Below are 22,659 nucleotides of genomic sequence, written 5' to 3'. Positions count from 1 at the left end.
AAGGTCGTGGGGGGGTTCCCTGCTTCATCTCTCTCTCAGCTAAGGGGTCCTTGGTCTGAAAACGTTGAAGACCCCTGGCGTAGGGTTTCACAGCCCCTCTAAACTTTGTGTAAGGGTGAGGAGGGATTCTGAGTGAACGCCAGTCCCATCTCCCTCCCCTGGCCGGCTGGGACCTGCCGGCTCAACCTGGAACTCCAGGTGATGTTTACTCAGGCCGAGGCAGCAGCAGCTGCTCATAACGAACCGCCTCGGCTCACTCGTCAGACGAGTACAGAAAGCGGAGTCTCTGACGCACATCTGTCACAGCCGTGCAAATCTCACCCCCCCTGCATTTTGTCTTTTTTTCCCCTCTACCCCCCCCCCCTCTCTCTCTCTCGCCCTCTCTCTCTCTCTCTCTATACTCTCCCTCTCTCTCTGTACACGTATCTCTCTCTCCCTTTCTTTCTCTCTTTCCCTCCTCCCCCCAGCATCTGCCTGGCTGCCCCAGCGCCACCATGACTGAGAGTCGACGGGAAGCCCTGGCAGCGGCCCCGGCGCCCACCGCCACCTCGGCGGGCGGTGCCAACACCACGGAGCTGGCTGGCCCGGGAGCCGGGGAGAAGGACGAGGCTTTCTCCAAGCTCAAGGACAAGTTCATGAATGAGCTCAACAAAATCCCATGTGAGTAAATGTTCTGCTTTCTCTTGTCACTATAGGGATGGGACGATAATCGTTGTTATCGTGTATGGTGAAAATAATAATCACAATAATCGTATCGTGGAGATTAGATAGATTTATCGTGAAATTATCCTCCGTCATGACATGCACTGGGATCAATTCACCTTAGCCGTACTGCACATCCAGTACCATTTCAATTAATTGGTAAAACAGACCTGGAAATAATGTACTTGATACAGACTTTTTTTTCCCCTTCAAAATAGCCATCTACAAGCTCACAACACGTCGCAACGCCCCAGGATAATGGATGTTGGGGATATTTTGATTATTACGATAATATCGTAAATCGTAATTCTTTCGTTGATCACAATAGTTGAACTTGTGACATGACATTTTGATATGGTTCCATCTCTGCCTGCCACACAGGAGCAATGATGATTCATCCACTGGTTCTGCATGCTGATGCTTTTTGTAGATTTGTACCAAATAAAACAAATATATATATATTTTGTCCATTAACTCGGTGGTTCTCAAAAGTGGGGTCCGGGACCCCCAGGGGTCCTTGTGGGAGTTTCAGGGGGTCCCCAGTTAAATTAACCAAATGGATCCTTATAGGTTTAGAGTTACATGAGGCAGTATGTACAAATGGAACGAAATGGAGGTCCATTTGAACACTCTCAGAGTTACATTAACATTGATTTTACTATATTAATTGGGGTCCCAGAAATAAAATGCCATTAAATGGGGGTCCGTATATAGTTGGGAATCACTCCTAGAGCCATAAAAACCTTCTCTTATGGGGCTCCCTGACATATCTTTTCAAATGGGGGTCCCCAGTCATTTGGGGGTCCTTGACATTAAAAAAGTTTGAGAACCACTGTATTAACTTACCCAATATATTTTGCGACTATACATCTTTACCAGTCAACATCTTTACAGGAAAAGTATGAATAGCGTCTTATAGATCATGTTTGGGCTTTTTCCACCTGTGCCTTCAACCAGTACTGTCTCAGCAGCACTGTGCTGCACACACATCACGGAATAACATCAATAAAGCACTGACAGCATATTCAGGGGACTTTTATTCATCTACAATCCTAAATATAGACACAAGTGACAGGTTGTTGTTGAAGTAACTCTGACATCTCACATCTCGCACCCAAGGAAGAGGGCTATTGCTTCAGCAGCATTGCAAATGACACAGCTAGCATCCTACCCTCGCAGAGATTTATAGTGCTGGGAGATTGAAAAAGATTTCCTCCTTCCATCTGGGAAGCAGCATGTGTTTACCATGTAAAGTGAGTTTTTAATATTCCGTTCGTGGCCAGCTCTCCCAAGCTTTGTGAGGAGGACTGAGCAGGTTACAGAATTCACATACACACGCACACGCGCACATGCGTGCACACATACTGCACCCAAGCACGCACGCACGCTCACACACACACACACACACACACACACACACACACACACACACACACACACACACACACACTTTATGAGTGCATAATGTCTTGATAATCACATTCTGACATGTATGAAGACAGCGGTGGCCGCTGAGAAAACCAGTGTAATGAATTCCCCAGCAAGCTCTTTAAACACCCCAGGCTTGCAGGTTCCCAATGAAAAATAACCTCTGAAGGAGTCTGTTTAATAATATAACTGCTGGCTACCCAAGTCATTACTCTGAATAACACACAGTATTGACATTTGATAGATAAATAAAAAATCTAACCTCTGTTCGAAGTGGAGCTGTGTGTGTGTGTGTGTGTGTGTGTGTGTGTGTGTGTGTGTGTGTGTGTGTGTGTGTGTGTGTGTGTATTGCAGTTGATGCTCAGGGCAGGCTAGACTCAACAGCACCTCTCTGGTCACCCAGGATCATGTGTACCGATTTTTGTGACATTTGAAGAAAATATGTAGGAAAAGGAGCAAAAAGTGTGTTTTGGAGAAAATTCAAGATGGCGGAAAATCTATCCTGGCGCAAATGGGCGTGGCCTATATGGGGAGATGCGTCTTGACCCAAGGAATCCAGGGAAAAAAGAATTTTAATTTGCCGATCTACGGTTCAAGAGTTACGGGGCAAAACGCAAAGTGGGCCGTTATAGCGCCACCATGAGGCCGAGTGATGTAATTATTTTTCGATTCATTCTTAAAATCATTATGAATCTCCTCTCCGAGGTTTGAAACTGTAGCTCCTATGCTTTGCGAGAGAAAAATACTTGAATGTGATGTCTTGCATTGTCCCATTATAAGTCAATGGGGACAATTCAGCGTCGTTTTTTGCAGATTATGTCGCCATTGTAAGGCGGATCGGAAAGAAAGTTACTAGCACACCATTCCCGGCCGAGCCGCACGGTTTGATGTATATATTGCGGGGGTGGCGTAAATGGTGCGGGACTAGTAGCGTGCCGAAGTTTAGGCTACAGACACGGACGGACGGACGGACGGACGGAGACCCACACACACGGCCACGTATAGGGAGCTTGTGTTCCACACAGCTCCAAAAATAAAAAAAACAATTAAATAGATAGATACATACATACACAAATAAATAAATGTGTTGCAAGTATGCCCTTTGAAGCCGCCAATTCGTCAAACCATTCCTCAAACATTATGTTAATTTGACCCTGGAGCCATTTCTATGGTGTTCTGCTTCTGTGAAGCTGTGACTAAACGTATTTTAAAAATAGTGAGCTACAAAGCCCTTGACTCTGGGTCTGTTTTGACGCTCTCAGAGTTAAAAGAAAAGAAGACTCAAGATTTTTGCAGTGTCGCCACTCTGCTCTGCCTGCCTGCTGGCCTGGCTGCGAGCCCGCTTACCAGCCTGCTTAGCAGCCCGCTGCCCTGGTACTGGAAGAGTGGGCTGGGCATGCACCACCAGTAGGGGCTGCATGGGCAGTCTGCAGCCTGCCTCTCTGAGCCAGCAGCTGACACCTGCTTATAGAGCAGGCCAGGGGCTCCCAAACTTTCTTGCTCGAGACCCAAGGATAAATTAGGTTTCTTTGCCGGGACCCAAACAATTAACCACTGTTTCAAACACAAAATACTGGGGCCAAGCAATGCAATATGCAATTAAAGGGATATTCCACTGGGAGCCAGTGGTAGGGCCTCTCTCCACATACACACCCATTGTAACTTCAAAGGCTGTGTTTTTCGATAACTTTTTTCATTTATTTTTAATAATTATTTGGGAAAATGGAAAAAATGAAATACAAAAAAATAATTATTAAAAATAAATGAAAAAAGTTATCGAAAAGACACAGCCTGCTCACATATTAGGAGGGTAATATGAGTCACCAGAAAAAATAATGGGTGTTTTTAATGAATCTATCATGGTTAAAATGAAGTTTGAAGTTACAATGGGTGTGTGTTGGGAGAGGCCCTGGGCCTGGAGAGCCTGGTAACATTTACATCAAATATCTAAATATTCAATCAAGCTAATTAAAAACTGTTCAGGGTGTTCATAAAAGCCTGATTAGATGATAAAATTACCAAAAGTTTTTGAGAAAAAAACCAATATGCAATATGCACATTAAGCCATAGAAACATAATAGAGTGAACTTGAGAGAGAAAATACTTTGCAATTAACAAATGAGCATTGGAAAGAGCTGAGCACAGTTCTAGTTCTTTGTGGATGTGGCTATTAAAATGCAATAATGCATGTCTTTATTATGTTTCTTATTATGTCGATTTCAAACTCTTGTTCAAATTGACAAAGACAATTATTCTAACTAGAAGCTCTTCGGGCGGCCCAGCGTCTAGTCGGCGACCTGGCCAACTCGGGAACGATGTAAATAGGGAATGAATGCCCCGCGCTTTAATGCAAACCCCATTATACCTGTTGTCATAGGACCCGTTTTGACCATCTGTTTGCCTGTGTCCATTTATGCCCATATATGGAGATATCTGTTATCTGTCTGTCTGTCTGTCAGTGTCCATTTTATGTCCATATATGGAGATCACTGCAGATATAGTTCTGGGTCCATTTTATGCCCATATATGCCCATATATGGAGATATCTGTCTATTTGCGTCCATTTCATGCCCATATATGGAGATCTCTGTATCTGTCTGTCTGTGTCCCTTTATGCCCGTATATGGAGATATTTGTGATTCTGCGTAAATTTTATGCCCATATATGCCATTTGCGTCCATTTTATGCCCATTTATGGAGATCTCTGTATCCGTCTGTCTGTGTCCCTTTATGCCCGTATATGGAGATCTTTGTGATTCTGCGTCCATTTTATGCCCATATATGCTATATATGGAGATATTCAGAGATTTTTTGTTGACTCATGTGGCGTACGTGATGTCAGAGCCTTTTATGAAGTGATGTCACAATGAGTCAGAGCTTTCGCCGATTTCCTCCGGAACAGCCTGATGTCAACAATCAACCCCGCATAAGGAGATTCCGAACGTTTCGCGCCGGTTCGGGAAAACCGCGCGTCGGGTCGTGTCGAGACCCGGCACTGCACTCCGTGCCGCGGCGGGGAACGCGCGTGCCGAATCTGAAGCCGGTGGGACGAACGGTTCTCGAGATACGCGGATTACAGACACACAGACAGACAGACACACACGCAGAGACTTCTCGCATTTATAGATAGATTAGGGCCAATGCATACTCGACTTTTAGAGCCGAGTTGAATTGACGTCATATTAGTTTGGACAGAGCCGAACCGAAATAAACTCTGCTCTGAAAGTGGAGTATGAATTGGCTCTTTAGGCTATATCTTATCATCACTATTCCTGGCCAGGCGGTTTATCCAGTGCCTAGAATCGAACCTACAGTATGACCTAGGGGTGTAACGATACATTTTAATAGCGATTCGATACATATCACGATAAATGGTTGACGATAGGATACATGGACGATATTGGTTCATTCATGGCGATACGATACGATTCGATTCAATGATTTAAAATCGATATAGTAACTATTTAGCAAAGAAATTAAATCTGTGTGAAAAGTGTGGATAGTGCAGGTTTTTAAGGGAAACATGTATTATTATGGATATAAATAACTAAACACAGTGATTATCTGCCAAATACATGGACATTGTATAATGACAAACCTGCACCTTGACATGAACCCAGAGATTACACACATTTATCGATAGACCAGTGTAGCTATATGGAAAGGAAAAGTAATTAAAACCCTCCGTTTACATTTTTCTTCTTAAAAATGCTAAATACAATGCCCAAATAGGTAGTATCGATACAATCGATTCTTTGCACTGCCGATTCGATACGATACAAAATAAAACGATACGATTCGATTTTAGCTGTTTTCATTTAGGTATACTTCGATTTTTTATGTTAAAAACGATATTTCGATACAGTTACTATATCGTTACACCCCTAGTATGACCTGTTCCCTGGGTGTCCTCTCTACACATTCAGCTACAACAGCCTGGTTTAAGTTTGCTGAAAAGCATAACATGTTGGGCTTCTGTCATGCACCACACTCCTGTTTCATTATAGGACATCTGTATAGTGGACATTAATTAATTAATGGTCACTGATTAAATTAAAGTCATGATACCTGTGCAGCAATTTAAATGAAGCCTGGATGAGTCGAGATTCAAACCAGGGACCTTCTGACTGACAGAATATGAGCTACTGCAACGCATAATTGTTTTATAGGGCTGAAGTGGTTAGTGTACTTATGTTTTGTAATAATAATCTAAATCTACAAAGTAACCTGTAATTAACATTTTCAAATAATTGTCGTGGAGTAAAAAGTACAATATACATCTAAAAATAGGTATTTAGAGCAGTCAGCCTAAGAGTTGACCAGTGGTTTTAAACGTTTTTGTTTCCAAGGCACACTCAATCAATGACCGATCCGATTATGTGGGGCAATATTATTATTTATATGGTATGTAACCGGTGTAGCTTTGAACGCTCCGCATTGTGTAATTATACACATTTATAATTAATACTGTTACACACACACACGCACACGCACACGCACACACACACCCGCTGTAATCCTGGGCTCTGCTCTCCCTCTGCCAACCTGGGGAGGGCCCTGAACTGAGCTCATGCTTCCTTCAGTGCATGAGGAGTGATATATATTAGTAGGCATAACTTGTTTTATAATGGCATTTACAGTTTATAGCATTAATGATGTGTGGTTGTCATAAAATCCAAGGGCACACCTGGGCTTGTCTCACAGCACAGCACCATTTGGGAACCACTGGCTTAGACTCCCCACAGTGGGAAAAGGCCATGGACTGGCTGGGTGTTGCTCTCACTGGCATAACAAGATGTAATGTCAAGGTTAATTGACCATCCGGGTTCTGTCACATTTGATTAGTGTGGGCTGCAGAGGCTGTATATTACCCACATACAACATTAAACACACAAACTAGCCTGCTATAGGGCAGTGGTTCTCAACGTGTGGGTCGGGACCCCCAGGGGGGGTTTTGAGTGTTTTTCACTCAAAAGTAATCAAACCAACATAAAGTTTAAGTGTATAGAGGGTATATGCACATTTCTAAAGTGACAATTAAGGACTTTTCAATACCTCTAAAGTGACAAATTAAATGATCAAATATTAGAGGCAGAAATTGTGAAAATAGGAGATCTACATCCCGGATGGCTTGATTCTAGGCTTAAAATAATGTATATAGCGATAGATATTTTTGTAAAAGTCTATGGCGAAAATTTATGGGAGAGTTTTCAGTGGCACCAGTAAACCACGCCCACTGCTGCGCCCTATACAGGCTGGTGGTATTCTGTTCAATTATGTACCCTATAAATGTGCTTCGTAAAGCAACAATTCTTTTTTCTAGTTCAAAATACTTTAATACAACAGCACCAAGTCACCTACGTAACACTTGGGTTGGGTGGTGAAATATAAAGTAATCTTGACAAGTGCAAGAGAGAGAGAGCTAATATTAACAGAAAGTGCGAATACACTTCCCGGCACCGGCGTCTGCCGCGACATGCACAGAACACGACCGGCAGTTCGAACGCACGCCCCGGCAGGTAGGACCGGGGTTAGGGTTAGGATTAGGTATAGTTTTACTCTGGTTAGGGTTAGGGTTAAGGTTAGGTTTAGGTATAGTTTTACTGAGGTTAAGGTTAGGGTTAGGGTTAGGGTTATGGTTAGGGTTAGGTAACGGCCGGCACCTGCCGCGGCAGTGTCGCAGCACCCGCCGGTGCCGGGAATTGTATTCGCTGTCCCTCAATATTAAAGTGCCCCAACCAGGGCTCGAGACTAAGGGACTCCCGAAGTCCCGGGGACGTAAAAATATATATTTGGGACGCAAATTAATCTCCCCTGGGACGCAGACGGGACGTAGAGGATTTTTTTGAGCCAACGGCGCATATCAATGTCACTGCTCAAACCACGGTGTGCAAACTCGCAGCATGAGACTCACAGAAAATGAATATGATGTAAACAGAATGTTTAAGAAGTTACCACAGGCAGTGCTGATCATCCTTTTCAGGTAGAACTTAGTTGCTAAAATGCTGCGCTATTTGAAGAGATTAACCAGCAAAATGAGGCAGAGAACAGACTGTCAATCTGGGTTACAACTAGTGGAAAATAGCCGATCTACAAGCTGTGGCTGAGAGATAAATCTTAGCATCCCCGCCCCGGCGCCCCCTGCTTCGCCACATAAAGAGTAACGTTATATGATTTGGATTGTGATTATTAATGAAAATGTAAAACGGAACGCGATGTCAACGCACCAAGCACAGACACATAGCCTACGTTTAGTGAGCAGCACGAGCAGTTGTTTGAATATAGGAGTAGGACACATTGTAAGTAAATCAACGGTTTGTTTAACTTTTGTCATCTCTATAAACCTATAGCCTATATTCCCAAATACAAGACGTTACTTATGTTCGTCTAATCAACTTCATCACAACCAGCCGTGCAACGGACCCAAAAAGCAGACTGCACGCGTCTCCACTCGATCAAGCATGGCACTGGTTATACTTCTTTCAGTACGACGGTGTTGTGCGGTGCGGTGAGCATATAGACGATCTAAAAGCCCTCAAAGCCCCGAGGATGTGTCTAGTTGTAGGCTTGTAGATTAACGCGCAACACGTTCGTACGGACAAAGTACAAACCCAGTTTTACCGTAATTCCTCCAACAGTCGTGCATGATTGGTTCTTTAGTTTACCGTATATGACAATCACACCAGCAAACTGGCTGAGGTAAGATTTTTAGAAGCCACAAATGACAGTATAAAAATAGAAAGGATTGTCAAGCCAATTTCACCAGCAACAACAACAATATAATAACAACAATAACAATAATAATAAATATTATTATAAGGGTAATACTAATAGACCTGCAATAATTTATTATTTTATTATTATTATTTGGGACGGATTACATTCATTTGGGGACGGTTCAATTTGTATTTTGGGACGGTCCCGGGACGTAGGTGAAAAAAGTTAGTCTGGAGCCCTGGCCCCAACAATAGCAGTAACCACATATCCCAGTTCAATGTATAACGATTATTTGCAGTGTCCTAGTAGTGACCGATTAGCACTGTAGCTTGCTGTCCAGATGGACTTATTAGCAGATGAGCAGCTGCATGGAATATGCTAAAGATGTACCAACAACCTGCTATATCTTCAGATGTAATTTAACTGGACTGATTAGATGTCTAAATCAGCAGTTTGTTTTTGTTATCACCACTGACAGTCCTGTTTGTAGTAAAATGGAACATTTTGGCATTAAATCATTACTATTACTACAGTCTTGCATTTTCACATATGGATGCTTATTTCTGTATTTAGCACAAAGGCATGTTAGAATAGAATACTAACGACTAAATCTCTGAATGGCGAACAATTTCTTTAATGTGACAAAATTGAAGACTTTGTCTCAATGACAATAACTTAAATTGAGTAAATTCAGACTTTTGCTTTGTGCCATGAATTCTACCATGTGACCTTTGATCCAGCTCGAATGTAACATCTAAGATCTCGTGTATGGGTCACACAACGACAGTATCGACGACGTGTCAATTCTCTGTGTGGGGGTTTTCATAAAGGATCTTGTCTGAAACGTAAAAAACGTTGTCGGGTGGAAACCTTGTATGTCCAAAACCTGTTCTTTTAAAATAGTGAAAATAGTGGTTCTACAAGCACACAACGCCTCGCACCAGTTTTGTGCGACAGTCTTGTATGAGGAAGCAGGGCTTTACTTAACGGAAAAAAACGTACAAATTTGAAACTTGGAGATACAAGGTTTCTTCCTGACAGTGACGAAATGTAAAATTGCAATGCACTCTACAGCAGTCTTTCGTCAGAGTTTGGATAAAGAGCGTGCAGGGTTCAGACAGAGCTTCGAGCAAATTCATCAGGAGGCTGTTTCTCAGGGGGAGTGTATGGTACTTAAGGCTGAGCCAGAGGCCCCTGCTGTGTCCTTGAAGACGCTTGGATAAAAAGGCAGTGTTTATCAGCCACTCGTTGCTATTCACAGCCCCTGAAGCATTGTCTGGTAAAGACAAGAGCCGGTATTCGTTGGGGTTCTGTGATGATGATGGTTTTGTGCCAATGATGACGTCACAAACACCTTCCGCTACTAGCGCACATCTCTCTCTGTCTCTCTCACTCTTTCTCTCTCAAGGCACAATGTAATTGCTTTCATTGCTTTCTGGGACTCGGGTTCCCTTAATTAAGGGAACACAAAGCCAAAGGTGTCTTTCATTGAAAGGCACGTGCGGGTGCTGAATAAGATAAGAGTGCCAGTTAAATACATTGATTGCTACAGCAGCTGGCCGAATGCCATTTCATCAGACCGTAATATAACAAAACATTGACATAAGCATTTTGAACGATTAAATGTGATTATATAAAAAAGAAATCGCACCTGTGTCTCGCATGGTATCAAACACGACATGCGTGCACATCTTCTTGTATGGGTCGTTCTCTCCTGTGGTGATGTCGGTCTCTGCGTACCCTATGACGTTAGTCATGGGGGACAACTATGGGGACATAGGGACACGGACAGAGGGACATAGGGACACACAAAGCCAGACATATACAGTACAGTATGTAGGCCTACAATAGTGTTGTTTGTTGTGAAAATGTCAAAATGCCACTGTTTGATAGGCCTGTTTATTTCGAGGCATATGCTACAGTATATTAATCCATTCAACGTGTAATTTGTGTATCAGAGCTTTTATTTGAAAACGTGTCACTGCTCTGCAGGTCCCTCAGTGGGGAGGCTGCTTATCAGTACATGCTTTCAGGCTTGAAACATGAACCTGCCAACATCTGCGACACTTTCATTAAAAGATAGGCTCCTTAACTTATGTTTGTTTGTGTGCAAATTTGTGTGTGTGTGTGTGTGTGTGTGTGCGTGTGTGTGTGTGTGCGTGTGTGCGTGCGTGCGTGCGTGCGTGCGTGCGTGCGTGCGTGCGTGCGTGCGTGCGTGCGTGCGCGCGCGCACGCACGCACGCGTAGTGGGGGGGGGGGGGGGGGGTTAGAAAATGTCCAGTCACGTTACAGTTACAGTATCCCCGAATTATATGATTGTGAGACCAGTGCTCCTGCTCCAAGGTTCAACGTTATTCTCTTTTATATTTAGCTTTAAACATCACATTCATCTCATTTGTTTTCATTCTTACCGGTATTTATTTTTTATTCAAAATAACTAAAATGTTATACATTCGTATTTGAGAGAATCACTGTGTTTACTTATTTACTGTATATCCATAATGATACATTTTTCCCAACACGTTTCACACACTTTCAATTTCTTTGCTAAATAGTTACTATATCGATTTTAAATCATTGAATAGTATCAATGATTAAATGATACTTGAATTGATTGATGCCATGAATTAACCAATATCGTCCATGTATCGTATCGTATCGCTGTTAAATGTATCGTTATGGTTACACCCCTAGTGTACATACATGCCAAAACGTCCCTCGAAGCTTGGCCAATGCCAAGCTTTGCGGGACATACAGACATAGGGACATACACACAGAGCCAGATGTACAATAGGAGCGGTTAGCACTGCCCAAAAATAAAGTCCACTAGAGTTTTACGTTTGTGAATAGGAGACCAGCGGTTTGGGACGGCATCTTCTACAAGGTGCCTCTTGCATCACAACAACACTCCAAGCAAAGGGCAAAAGCTGTAGATCCTAAAGTTATTTTAGAGCATCACTCACTGTTTTTCCTTGGAGGAGAGTGCTTATTGATTTTGTCAACGGAGCATTGATTTTTCATGACCACGGCGAGGGAAGCGTGGCTGAATGCTGCTGAGCCAAAACCAAAAGGAGATGAACTGTAATGTTTGTTTCTCTTCTGATAGGGCTTTCTTCTGCACCAAAGATAAAGTCTTCACAGCAGAACTGAAAGTCTGTCACACTGTTACACTGGAATCTTTTTAATAACATTTCGAGTGGATATGGGAGGACGCATAGCATAGGGGTGAGGCCTTCTTTTTTTCTCAAGAGCTGACCCAAAGCAGTTTAAAGATAAATGATACGTAGCCCGCGAAGTTAGTTCAGGCAGGTATACTCGAGAGGGTACATTGCATTGCAGGTGTATAAGGACACTAATACTCACTATTATGCCAGACCCTACGTCATTGGCCGACATGGCAGTTAGCTGATCATTTGCCAACTACTTAAGCCCGCCCAGTCATTCTACCTGCTGCTCTTGCCTGGACTGTTGCTTGTGTTTGCTTGCCCCCACCACCTCCCCAGCACCACCAGTAGGCTCTGCTAACTCTGTTCCCCATTGGAGGTTGTTTATATATCTATATAGCTCCCTGCTCATTATGGTTAATGATGTTCTGCTTCTGTGCTGCTTGCTGCTTAGCAGGGAGAATATTTAGCAGAGTCGAAACGCCAAATTAAATGTGACATACACACTTGTATACTCATTAATAATAATCATAAACATTGTTCAATATATCGTGAGTTACCTGACTGAACCACCACTATCATTTTCCTATTTTATGCTATCAACATCAACATTTTTTTGAGTGGAATAAATATGGACCAAATCAAAATGTGCTCACAAAATTGACTGACTGTTTATTTCCCACTCTACTGAAAAAGAAGAGGTGAGCAGTGACTGCTGAACACGGTCGTCTGCTGCTGAGTTTCCATCCTATTTCCAGCCCATCTGGGCTCTTCACCATCTCTGTGATACGTTCAATAACCCACTTGCCCTGCCTGTGTGTGTATGTACAGTATATGGGTTATTGTGCCATTTAGGCAAACGGGATGGTTTGTCAGGTTTGCTGTGTGTAGGGTAGTGTGTGCCTGGCAGCTGGCCGGGGGTCCTTGCTGCGTTCTTGTCAATGTTGGACTGGCCTACAGGTTGTCCCGTTTGACTAGGGTCGCAGTCATTTAGAACAAACTGTGCCTTGGAAGACTCCCAACTGCTAATCAAATCTTTTCACTCAGATATTACACACAGTAAGCAGTGCCAACAAAACACAAAATACTTGATTTCATTATGTAGTGGTTCATTTCTGAAGTGCTACCACCTGCCCAAAGAAATCACATCACAGACAAACTGGAGGGAACTGAATGTACTCTCCTTTTTTAGAGAAACGGGTGAAATGGAAGGGGGAAATCTCGCTCTTTCGAACGACCATCATTTCGACAAAGGAGCCTCGGGAGGGTTAGCGACTCACCCCACGGAGGTTAGGGTAAGGGTTAGGTTTGGGTGTCGAAAAGATGACACGTAGAAACAGCGAAGCGCTCCCAAATGGAAGCCTCAAAACTTACAATAATTGTGCTGATGAGGATTTCTGTTACCTTACAAGCTCGGTAGGAATGATTTGACATGAGGTTTGAGGCATGCACGGTGGCCCCAGTGCACTTGAGTGAGGTGTACCAGAACCGCATAACCCTGTTCAGTGGTTCTGCATCATTGACTTGGACACGGCCCTATTGCCGGCGTGCACAATTACCAGTACTCCCTGTGCCAGTCCTGTGGTGACTGGCGCGAGAGTGTCAGTTGTCAGAGAATGTTTCGTTTAAATGGCAAGAGCAAAATGCTTCTGTTATTTCCACTAAACTGGCTGAGGATGTTCAGTGAGGTGTTGCCCTGCCAGAGCACGTCTGGGGTGATCGTTAGGACTCTTTTGAGAACGGGCAGAGGAGTGAGCTATGTCTTTCTTCTCTGCTTTTGAAAGAAATATGCCAGTCAATTAGAAGACCTTAGATGGTTTTAACTCCGGCTTAGCGGTTGGTTTGGCACACAGTTGACTGAAACGTTTTTCTTCATCTTCTTTTTTTAAGCCTCTGCAATAGTAAAGGGGATTTATTTTAAATAAGCCAATAACACAAATCTGCATCATATCATTCGCACAGGTGTAGTAATAAGAACAAACACACAGAGGGAGAAAGATGGGACCGTACCTATGCTCCCCAGATTCTATGTTCCCCATTTCCCCTCACAAAAGAGCTTCTATGTTCCCCGCTTACCCCAAAAAGGTCCTATGTCCCCCGGGTTCTGTGTTCCCCACTTACCCCCACAAAAAAAGTTCTGTGTTCCCCGCTCAACTTAAAAAAGGTTCCATGTTCCTCGCTCATCCAAAAATGCAGGAAACATTACTTTAACTAGAAGCAGTGCTCTTCCGAGCACAGGTCTCCACCAGGCCACACAAATCGGCCTGTTATAGCGCCACCATGAGGCTGATTTAAAAAATGTGGGGCAGAGGTTCTGAATTAGCATCCAGGGAGTGTGTGTGCTCAGTTTGGCAGCGATCGGGCCAACGGCGCCGGAGATTAGCTGGTAACAACCAGGCCACACAAATCGGCCTGTTATAGCGCCACCATGAGGCTGATTTGAAAAATGTGGGGCAGAGGTTCTAGATTGGCATCCAGGGAGTGTGTGTGCTCAGTTTGGCAGCGATCGGGCCAACGGTGACTGAGATTAGCTGTTCACAAACTGCGAGGACGCACGGACGCACGGACGCACGGACGGACGCACGGACGCACGGACGGACGGACGGAGGGGAAAACATACTCTCCCTCAGCCTTCGGCTGGTGGAGACAATAACAATTAATAACAAATTAATAACAACTCTAAACACACACAATAATGGGGAGAAATTACGAATACTAGTGGGACAGGAGTAGCCTGGTTTCAGACTCAGCTGAAACAGTCCGCTCTGAGAGTCTATGGGCTGGAACCAGGCTAGGACAGGAGGGCACTATAGGGACATCTGGGCGCCATATTTTTGTTCTGACTGGGCATCTGGATGAATGGGCACCTGGACATCTGGGCACTAGAGGTAGGGACATGTAGGCACCTGGACAACTGGGCACCTAAAATAGAATTGCCCACATGTTATTTCTTAGTGCCCAGATGTCACACCATTTCCTGCATTTGATTTGAGAACATATACCTTTTTATGAGTGGGGAATGTAGATCCTTTTTTTTCATTGAGCGGGGAACATAGAAACTTTTTGGGGGGAGGGTGGGGAACATAAAACCTGGGAAACATAGAACCTTTTGGGGGGGGGGAGTGGGGAACATAGAACCTGGGGAACATAGGGAGGACCCCAAAAAGACACAAGACACAGACAGGGACAGAGAGTTAGAGACAGCAGTTTAAATTATAAATAGAGGCACTTACACTATTTATCTCTAGATAGGCTCTTATTGCCCATGTAGTGCTATTGTGCACCGTGCAACTTCGTGATGGTCCACAGCGGACATGCAAAAGCTGTTTTGAATCAATTTGGTAATGTTCAAGAGCAAGAGGGCTACACTCATCAACAACATGACCCTTTTAACTCGCATTCCTGATTGGTGCCCAGATGACTCTACAGACAGCTCTTCTGGATACACTGTATACTGTGTATAGCTACCTGTCAGCGTGAGCTGTCACAGATGGACCCTATCCCTCCCTTGACTCTTCATCCGCCTGTCGTTGAGGTTAAAGTAAACTATGCATAAATAGCGAAGAAAAACATTTAGAGATTTGGTTAGATTTCAGTTGGTTTGGTATTCTGATTGCATCCCATTATGACCCGGACATTAGAGGAGAGTTGTGTGACAAACACATGACCTATCAACATCAAGTCTCCTATATTCTCTTGTAGAATTGTATTCCTGCTCCTGAAAATAAGTTGAATGAATTCAATTTTTTGTTTTGATTTTATGTTGTGAAAGTCAGCCTATTCACCTGAGTGGAACCTTTTTGGTAGAGCACAATGTTCCACATCTTACTGTATGTTCAATTTGACATATTACTCATGAAGGCTGGCGCAATTGTCGAGTGAAAATCCAAATATTTCTGTGCAGGACTAAGCCTGCGTGTGTTTCAACGCACTGACTTTAATGTAATAATACAAGCAATTGTCAATTATGATTCATAGTCAAAATGCAGAGTCCTATATAAAAGTTACAGAACCCATAAAGTCGGCAGAGTTAAGGGGTTCTGTACAAATATATTTTAAAAGTTTGCTCCCCCACCTCTGATCAAATTTAGAGGCCCTTGGCAAAACAACATTTCTAGTTTTATGTTGCATGTTTTTTTTTTTTATTACAAATATGTTTGTGTCCCCTCCACAGTACCATCATGGGCCATTGTCTCCATTGCCTTCGTGGCCATCATCCTGGTGTTGGCTTGCTGCTTCTGTGTCTGCAAAAAATGGATATTCAAGAAGAAAAATAAAAAGAAGGGCAAAGACAAAGGGAAGAATGCCATCAACATGATGGATGTTAATGACGGAGCCAAAACCGAGGTAAAGACACTAACTACTAATCCTGAAAAAGAATATCAAAGTTTACTTAAAAATCTCTTTCAATGCTATACTCTATGCTGTTAAGTTGTGTAGCTGCCTCCTGTTTCATGATCAACGCTATTATTTCAGCAATCGTTGACTCTCCCTAGGGTAGATCTCAAATCTATTCAGTATTGTTCTCTATTCTGTATTCATCTATTCAGTATTGTTCTCTATTCTGTATTACAATTCCCCCAAATGATTGCTTCAATTTATTTCAATGCGTCTTTAAGTGTTGTTCTGTGATGGCAGATTGATTTCTTTTTTTTTTTTCCCTCTCTCTTTGTTTTCTTTTTTGGTTTTCAAATATAATCAACACGTTATGTTTGGAAATGTTCAAAACAAAGCAGATACAGCCATCGAAAAGGCCTCATTAGTCTTTACATACAATACTGTATGTAAATACTGTACAATAGTACCATCAAGTTAAATCACCTATTCTAATTACAGGACAGTTTAAAGGACCATACCCGTGGTCTGGCATGTTTAGCTCACTGAATATGATTCAATATACTTGATATTTCTACAGATCATTTTACAAAGTATACCTTGGTTTTGTTTGGTTTAGCTTTTAAAGACAGAGAAGTCTAGCGGAAAATAGCTCCTATAGAAAAGATTGATTTATGAACTACATTCAAACGTCCTTGACTTATTTATCAGTGATGTTTACCAAACATTATCTCAGCTAGTTTGGTAGGATTTCAGAGACTTTGAAGAACATGCAGTGTAATTTGTAATGTTGATGGCTACATCAACTGGGTAAATTTATATTTATGTGCGATAATATGGGAAAAGATGTGAATAGAATATAACATGTATTGACACTGGTATGATCCTTTAAGGCAGTGGTCCTCAACCTTTTCAGGCCGCGACCCCCAAAATAATCATATTTTAATTGGGGACCCCCACCCTGACAAGCACTAAGAGTTGAGGCATTACATTTTGTATAACACGGTTCTATTGTGAAAATAGTTTTCATATTTTCACAATTTCTACCTCTAATATTTGACAATTTGGCCAATGTTTAATTTGTCATTTTAGAGATATTAAAACGTCCTTAAATTGTCACTTTAGACATGTGCATATTCTCTCTATACACTTAAACTTGATGTTGGTTTGTTTACTGTTAAGTGAGAAAACAATGTTGCACATTAAGTGAATCATCTGGGGACCCCTCCAAATAATTTGGGGACCCCTCTGGGGGTCCCGACCCACTGGTTGAGAACCACTGCTTTAAGGAAGCCAGCCATAAAGTTGGCTTCAGAAAAAAAGCAAAAAAAGAGTGAATATCTCCTCATGCTCTCTTTTATTTCTATACCTGTGAGTGTTTCCTTTTGTAAATGCAGTTCACTTGTGCTATGAGTGCTGAGTTAGGTTTGCTGTCTAATGCAGCGGCATCTACCCAGAGAAATGACCATCACCTAAAATCACAAAACTGTGTGGGAACCAATTGAACGCTCACTTCAAAAGAAACATAAAGGGACGGGAGGATGTGGAGTGCTTAAAACCTGGGATAGCATACTTACTTGTGTGAATGAAAGAATCTCAATACTGACATTCTTGGGATCTTCATTTTGCTGAGTAAATTTCCCTTTTTGCGGGTCTATTCCGTGCCAACACCTCTTTTCAGAAGTACATCAGACTTCTAATAAGGGAAACATAATAAAATCTGTGAACTAAATCGTTACCAAGAAATTTCTTCACCAATGTGTTTTTAAAGGTGTGTAATAATATGTACTAAAAGGTTGAAATTCAACTCCCGGGGGAAACTTCATAAAAAACTGATGAAAGTTTGCGTCCCATTAACTTTACTATACAGGAAAAAAACACAGAAAATAAATATGCTTTAAGTGAAAATAAATATGCTTTAAGTTAACGATTTACTTTGCAGATTGGTGAAATATCTTATAAAATCCCCTTACTATTCATCTGACAGAAATGAATAGAATTATTTGAGGGCTCACACTTGATTACAACTACTGTAACACATATTGTTGAAGACACTCCTCTCCACTGATTTAAATAGATTTAAAAAAATACAGCAGCTTAAATCATGGTGGTATACACCACAACATCCTTGTCATTACAGCTTACTACTAAAGCAATAAGCATTTATATTTTTGCTAAGACCTATGCCTAATTTCAGACCGAAGGTGTTGCAGTTACATAGTCAAATTCTCAGTGTTCATTTAACTCTGTGTACAAATTGACATTTATATGTCCTCTGGTTATATTTGTTAATTGACCAGATTCCCAAAAGGCTCTATACTCGCTCTACACCAAATATCTTCACCTAAAACAGCCAATCTATTAGTTCACCATGAGTCGCATTGTGCCACATTGTGAGCTTGTAGATTAGCTGTCTCAGAATGGGGATGCTAGGGTTCAAGTGGTTAAATTAACTGAAGATTTCACTGTGTAACTGCCCCCCAAGTCCCTCTGCCCGCTGGAGCCAGCTGCTCCTCAGCCAAGCAGTCATTTCTCCTGGGTGTGCCCACACTCTGGTGTGTGTTAATTCCTGTGTGTGGTTGTTTTAATTTGTGCTTCTTCCTTCTATGTCCTCCTTATCTGTGTTGTGTCTGATGACTGTTCGGGATGGTCACTGGCGGTAGGTTCCTCATTGCTGTTGGATCTTCCTAAGCCTGCTGCTCTGATGTGTTTTTTCTTATAGCCTCTTGACAACAACTTACTCCCGTGAAACCAAATATATGTAACTATGCATACAGTACATGTATATCTATTGTATATATGTGCATAAAAACCTGCATATGCACATATATATATGAATGTATGAAAGAAGCACTGGGTACGCTTTGACAAGGCTGAACCACATTGATTTCTTGCCAAGCGAACGTCTCCTGCTTTCTGAACCATTCCATTTACATTTCAAACAAGTGCCCAGCAGCTAACGTGGAATGATTGAGAGGCTCTACAAGGACATTTTCTTTTGAAACTGGCAATGAAAGAGGAACATTTTCACACAGAATTTTGCATCTGCGTCTGTCTAGCCAGGAAGAAAAAAAGATGCATGGTTGGTTTAACATCACGGGAAGACCTGATGCACTTTCAAGTCAGCCAGTAATCTGTGGCTATCTTTTCCTCAATCATTTTACCTGCTCTACCTTTCCTCCTCTTGAGATGAAACTATTCATCCCCCTCCACTCTGGGAGTGGAGGGGGAAAAAAACACTTCAAAATCCCATCGAAATTGGACGTGCTCGTAAGAGGGCGGAGACCAACGCGCTCCACTCAGTAGACATTCAAAGTAAAAAATCAATGTTGTTCAGCTTTTTTTGCTTTCACACAAGCAACCTGACAGACCGATAGGAAGCAGGGCCTGATGTCCATTCAACCCCCTCTTACCGACACCTACCCACCCACCACCCACCGCTGGCATGACGCTTCTAGCTACTGTACCCATCGGCGTTGGGGGAAAACACATTGAGCTGAGGGTTATGACGACAATGTGACTGTGTCTGAATGGGGGGGGGCGATATGAGACTGGGGTCACATGGGAGCACTGGTTTGTGCTACTGGGAATGCTCTGCATGTAGGCCTGTCACAATTATTACATAATAATCGTCTAACTGCAATTATTTGACATAATCGCAATTATTTTTGTCATAATCGTCATAATCGTTTACATGATGACGTTTTCAAACGTTTAAAAAAAATTGTGGAACTAGCCGATCTATAAGCTCACAACTTGTTGTGAGCTTGTAGATCGGCTATTTCCACTATAAATGTTCTTTTTCAAGTATAAAGTTGTCAAATATGTAAGTAATTTCTTTGTATATTTAGCTTATCTGTCATTTCTGCCATGTGCAACTTCAAAGCCTACAAGTCAAACAGGAATGTAATTGTCTACGACAAAAACACAATTAAATCGTTAATCGTAATTATTTGAGTGACAATGTAAAATGTCATAATCGTGACAGCCCTATCTGCATGCCTAAAGAAAGAGACATCTTGGAAGGCAACCTCTGACAATGAATGAATGACCTTGAGAGCAAGTTTCTTTTTTTGCCTCTTCAATCGCATGCGTTCTCTTATAAACAACTGCTTCACCCTGTTCCCCCACCAATGCCACCACCACCCCCTCAACGTCACCTAACTACTGTATATGGCTAGATGAAAGGGCGACTTCACCTGTTACCGCTCTCTGTCTTTTTTTTTTGGCCAGAGATTTTATCTGCCTGAAATAAACATCAAGGGAATGGTCACACTGTGATCTTTCCGGAAGCATCTTTCTCTCTCTCTCTCTCTCTCTCTCTCTCTCTCTCTCTCTCTCTCTCTCTCTCTCCCCCCCCTCTCTCTCCTCCTATCCTATCCTTCTCCAATGCTTGCCCATTATTCTCATCTCTGGTTGCCATCATTTGATCTTTCCTCCCTTTTAAACCAAACACCCACAGATTGATAGAAAGCATCATGGGGCCCATGTAGGCCCGGGCTATACTGTAGTTCATCACAGAGCATGTCCTGGGTGTTAACCACTGTGGTGATTTTAGTGCTTGCTCCCCCTCACCCTATCCCTCCGCCCAATTAAAAAAAAAGAGAGGCAGCTTTTTACAGGAGTATAGGTCGGCTGACAGGCCCTAGGCGGGGGGGCTACAGCCGGCCAGGGAGGGCCGGTGCCAGCGGCCATGCGGACGACTCTGACTGTTGGTGGGTGTTTCCTTCAGGCCTTGAAGGATGAGGATGACGCAGAGACAGGGCTGACCGATACCGAGAAAGAGCCGGATGTAGCCAAGGAGGAAGAGAAACTGGGCAAATTACAGTACTCCCTGGATTACAATTTCACCGAGAACACGGTAAGGCACTGCTCTCCGAAGCGCTCTCACTGTGTGTCGTTGTTGTGCGAAAGTAAGTATAGTCGCCCCCGCCCCCCAGCCTCTAATGGTGTTCCGACCTATCCTGTGTCTTTGTCAACCAACTGAGAGTAGACTGGACCAGGTACTGCATACATGGGTCATCATCAATTTATCCGTACACTAATCTTTTAGATTTTCTTTTTTACACACCATTATAATGTTCTTATTTTCCTTATGATTCATAAGTCCCAAGACTGTCGACAGTCTCCAGTCTCTTCAGAATATTTATGACACTTATTAAGTACGACACTATGGCACATTATGAGTTCACTAGTACTAGTGGTTCTCAAATGTTTTATTTGCAAGGACCCCATAACAGTGATATGTGTTATATACCTGTTATGGTCATTCAGGGATATCTCTTTGGTGTTTTTGGTAATATTATTGTCTTATCATTTTTATGTCCGTGGCAAAAATTAAATTTTGACAAAAATGTCCACCACAAGCCAACATGGCGATGACCCCTGTGCATAAGGTTCTGAATCAATTACATCCGAAGGAGCTTTATTGTCATGAGAAAACATACTTTTACATTGTCAAAATATAATAAAGACAGTTGAAAATGGGGAGTGTTTATACAGTTGGAGGGGGTACAGCATTGTGTAAACAGAGTTCTGCCTGCAGTATAACTGCACCATCCCAGGGCCGGTTCTTGGCATAAGCAATCTAAGCAGTCGATAAGGCCACAACCAGGAAGAAGATTTTTTTTTTTACATATTATTACATTACGTCATGTATCCCCTATCCAAAAACTAGCGTTATTATTTTAATATGCCCTCCCCCTTCCTCCTTCCCCATAATCCCCAACTTCACTCTAAGCCTAGCTGCTGATTCATGAGCAAGTCAATATGCCTCCAAAAAGGACATTTCGATGCAGATTATTTTAGTTGGTCCCCCACTGTGTGCGCATCCTTCAGTGGGGGGCCAGTAGGGGGCCACCCCCACCTAAAATAATCTTGCATAGGGCCACCTGAGTCCTAGAACCGGCACTGCACCATCGTCGCCGTTCGTCATGATCCTTCTCATTGATCATGCAGGGCAAGGGAGTATCATAGCAGTTAGGCTAAACCTTGTATCGCGGAGGCGTTGTTCAAAGACATGCCTCGGGATTCAATGCTCTTCTAAAGTACAGTAGTGTGCCTTTTTTTTCCTTTTCATTCTTTTTTCCTTCTTCTTCTTCACCTTGATGGAATATGCTCCCGGCAAAAATCCATCTGCTCCCGTTTCCAGTGAGTGGCTTTTAAAGAGCAGAGAGTGAGTGAGCAGAGGAGCCCAGATGTTGTGTGACAGATAATAGAAGCAGTGCGTGAACGCAGGCCTGTCCCTCACTGCGCTGGCTAGCTCCCCATTATAAACACTACTGACAGCCCCACATCACCAAGCACCACACAC

At 42.7% G+C, this 22,659-nt stretch overlaps 1 protein-coding gene across 1 annotated transcript in view; it reads left to right on the top strand.

Moving 5' to 3' along the window:
- Positions 1-494: 494 nt before the first annotated feature.
- The window catches only part of syt1a (synaptotagmin Ia), a gene marked incomplete at both ends in the record, with an annotated part of 93,448 nt that continues 71,283 nt past the window's right edge, over positions 495-22,659 (top strand). Inside the window, 3 exons of the mRNA XM_080754824.1 lie at positions 495-660; positions 16,186-16,358; positions 21,079-21,207. Coding sequence (XP_080610950.1) covers positions 495-660; positions 16,186-16,358; positions 21,079-21,207 — 468 coding nt within the window. The remainder of the gene's footprint in view (positions 661-16,185; positions 16,359-21,078; positions 21,208-22,659) is intronic.

Source organism: Nannobrachium achirus (assembly GCF_963921795.1).
Source record: "Nannobrachium achirus genome assembly, chromosome: 23".
Lineage (NCBI taxonomy): Eukaryota > Metazoa > Chordata > Actinopteri > Myctophiformes > Myctophidae > Nannobrachium > Nannobrachium achirus.
This window is presented reverse-complemented; position numbering and strand designations above follow the sequence as displayed.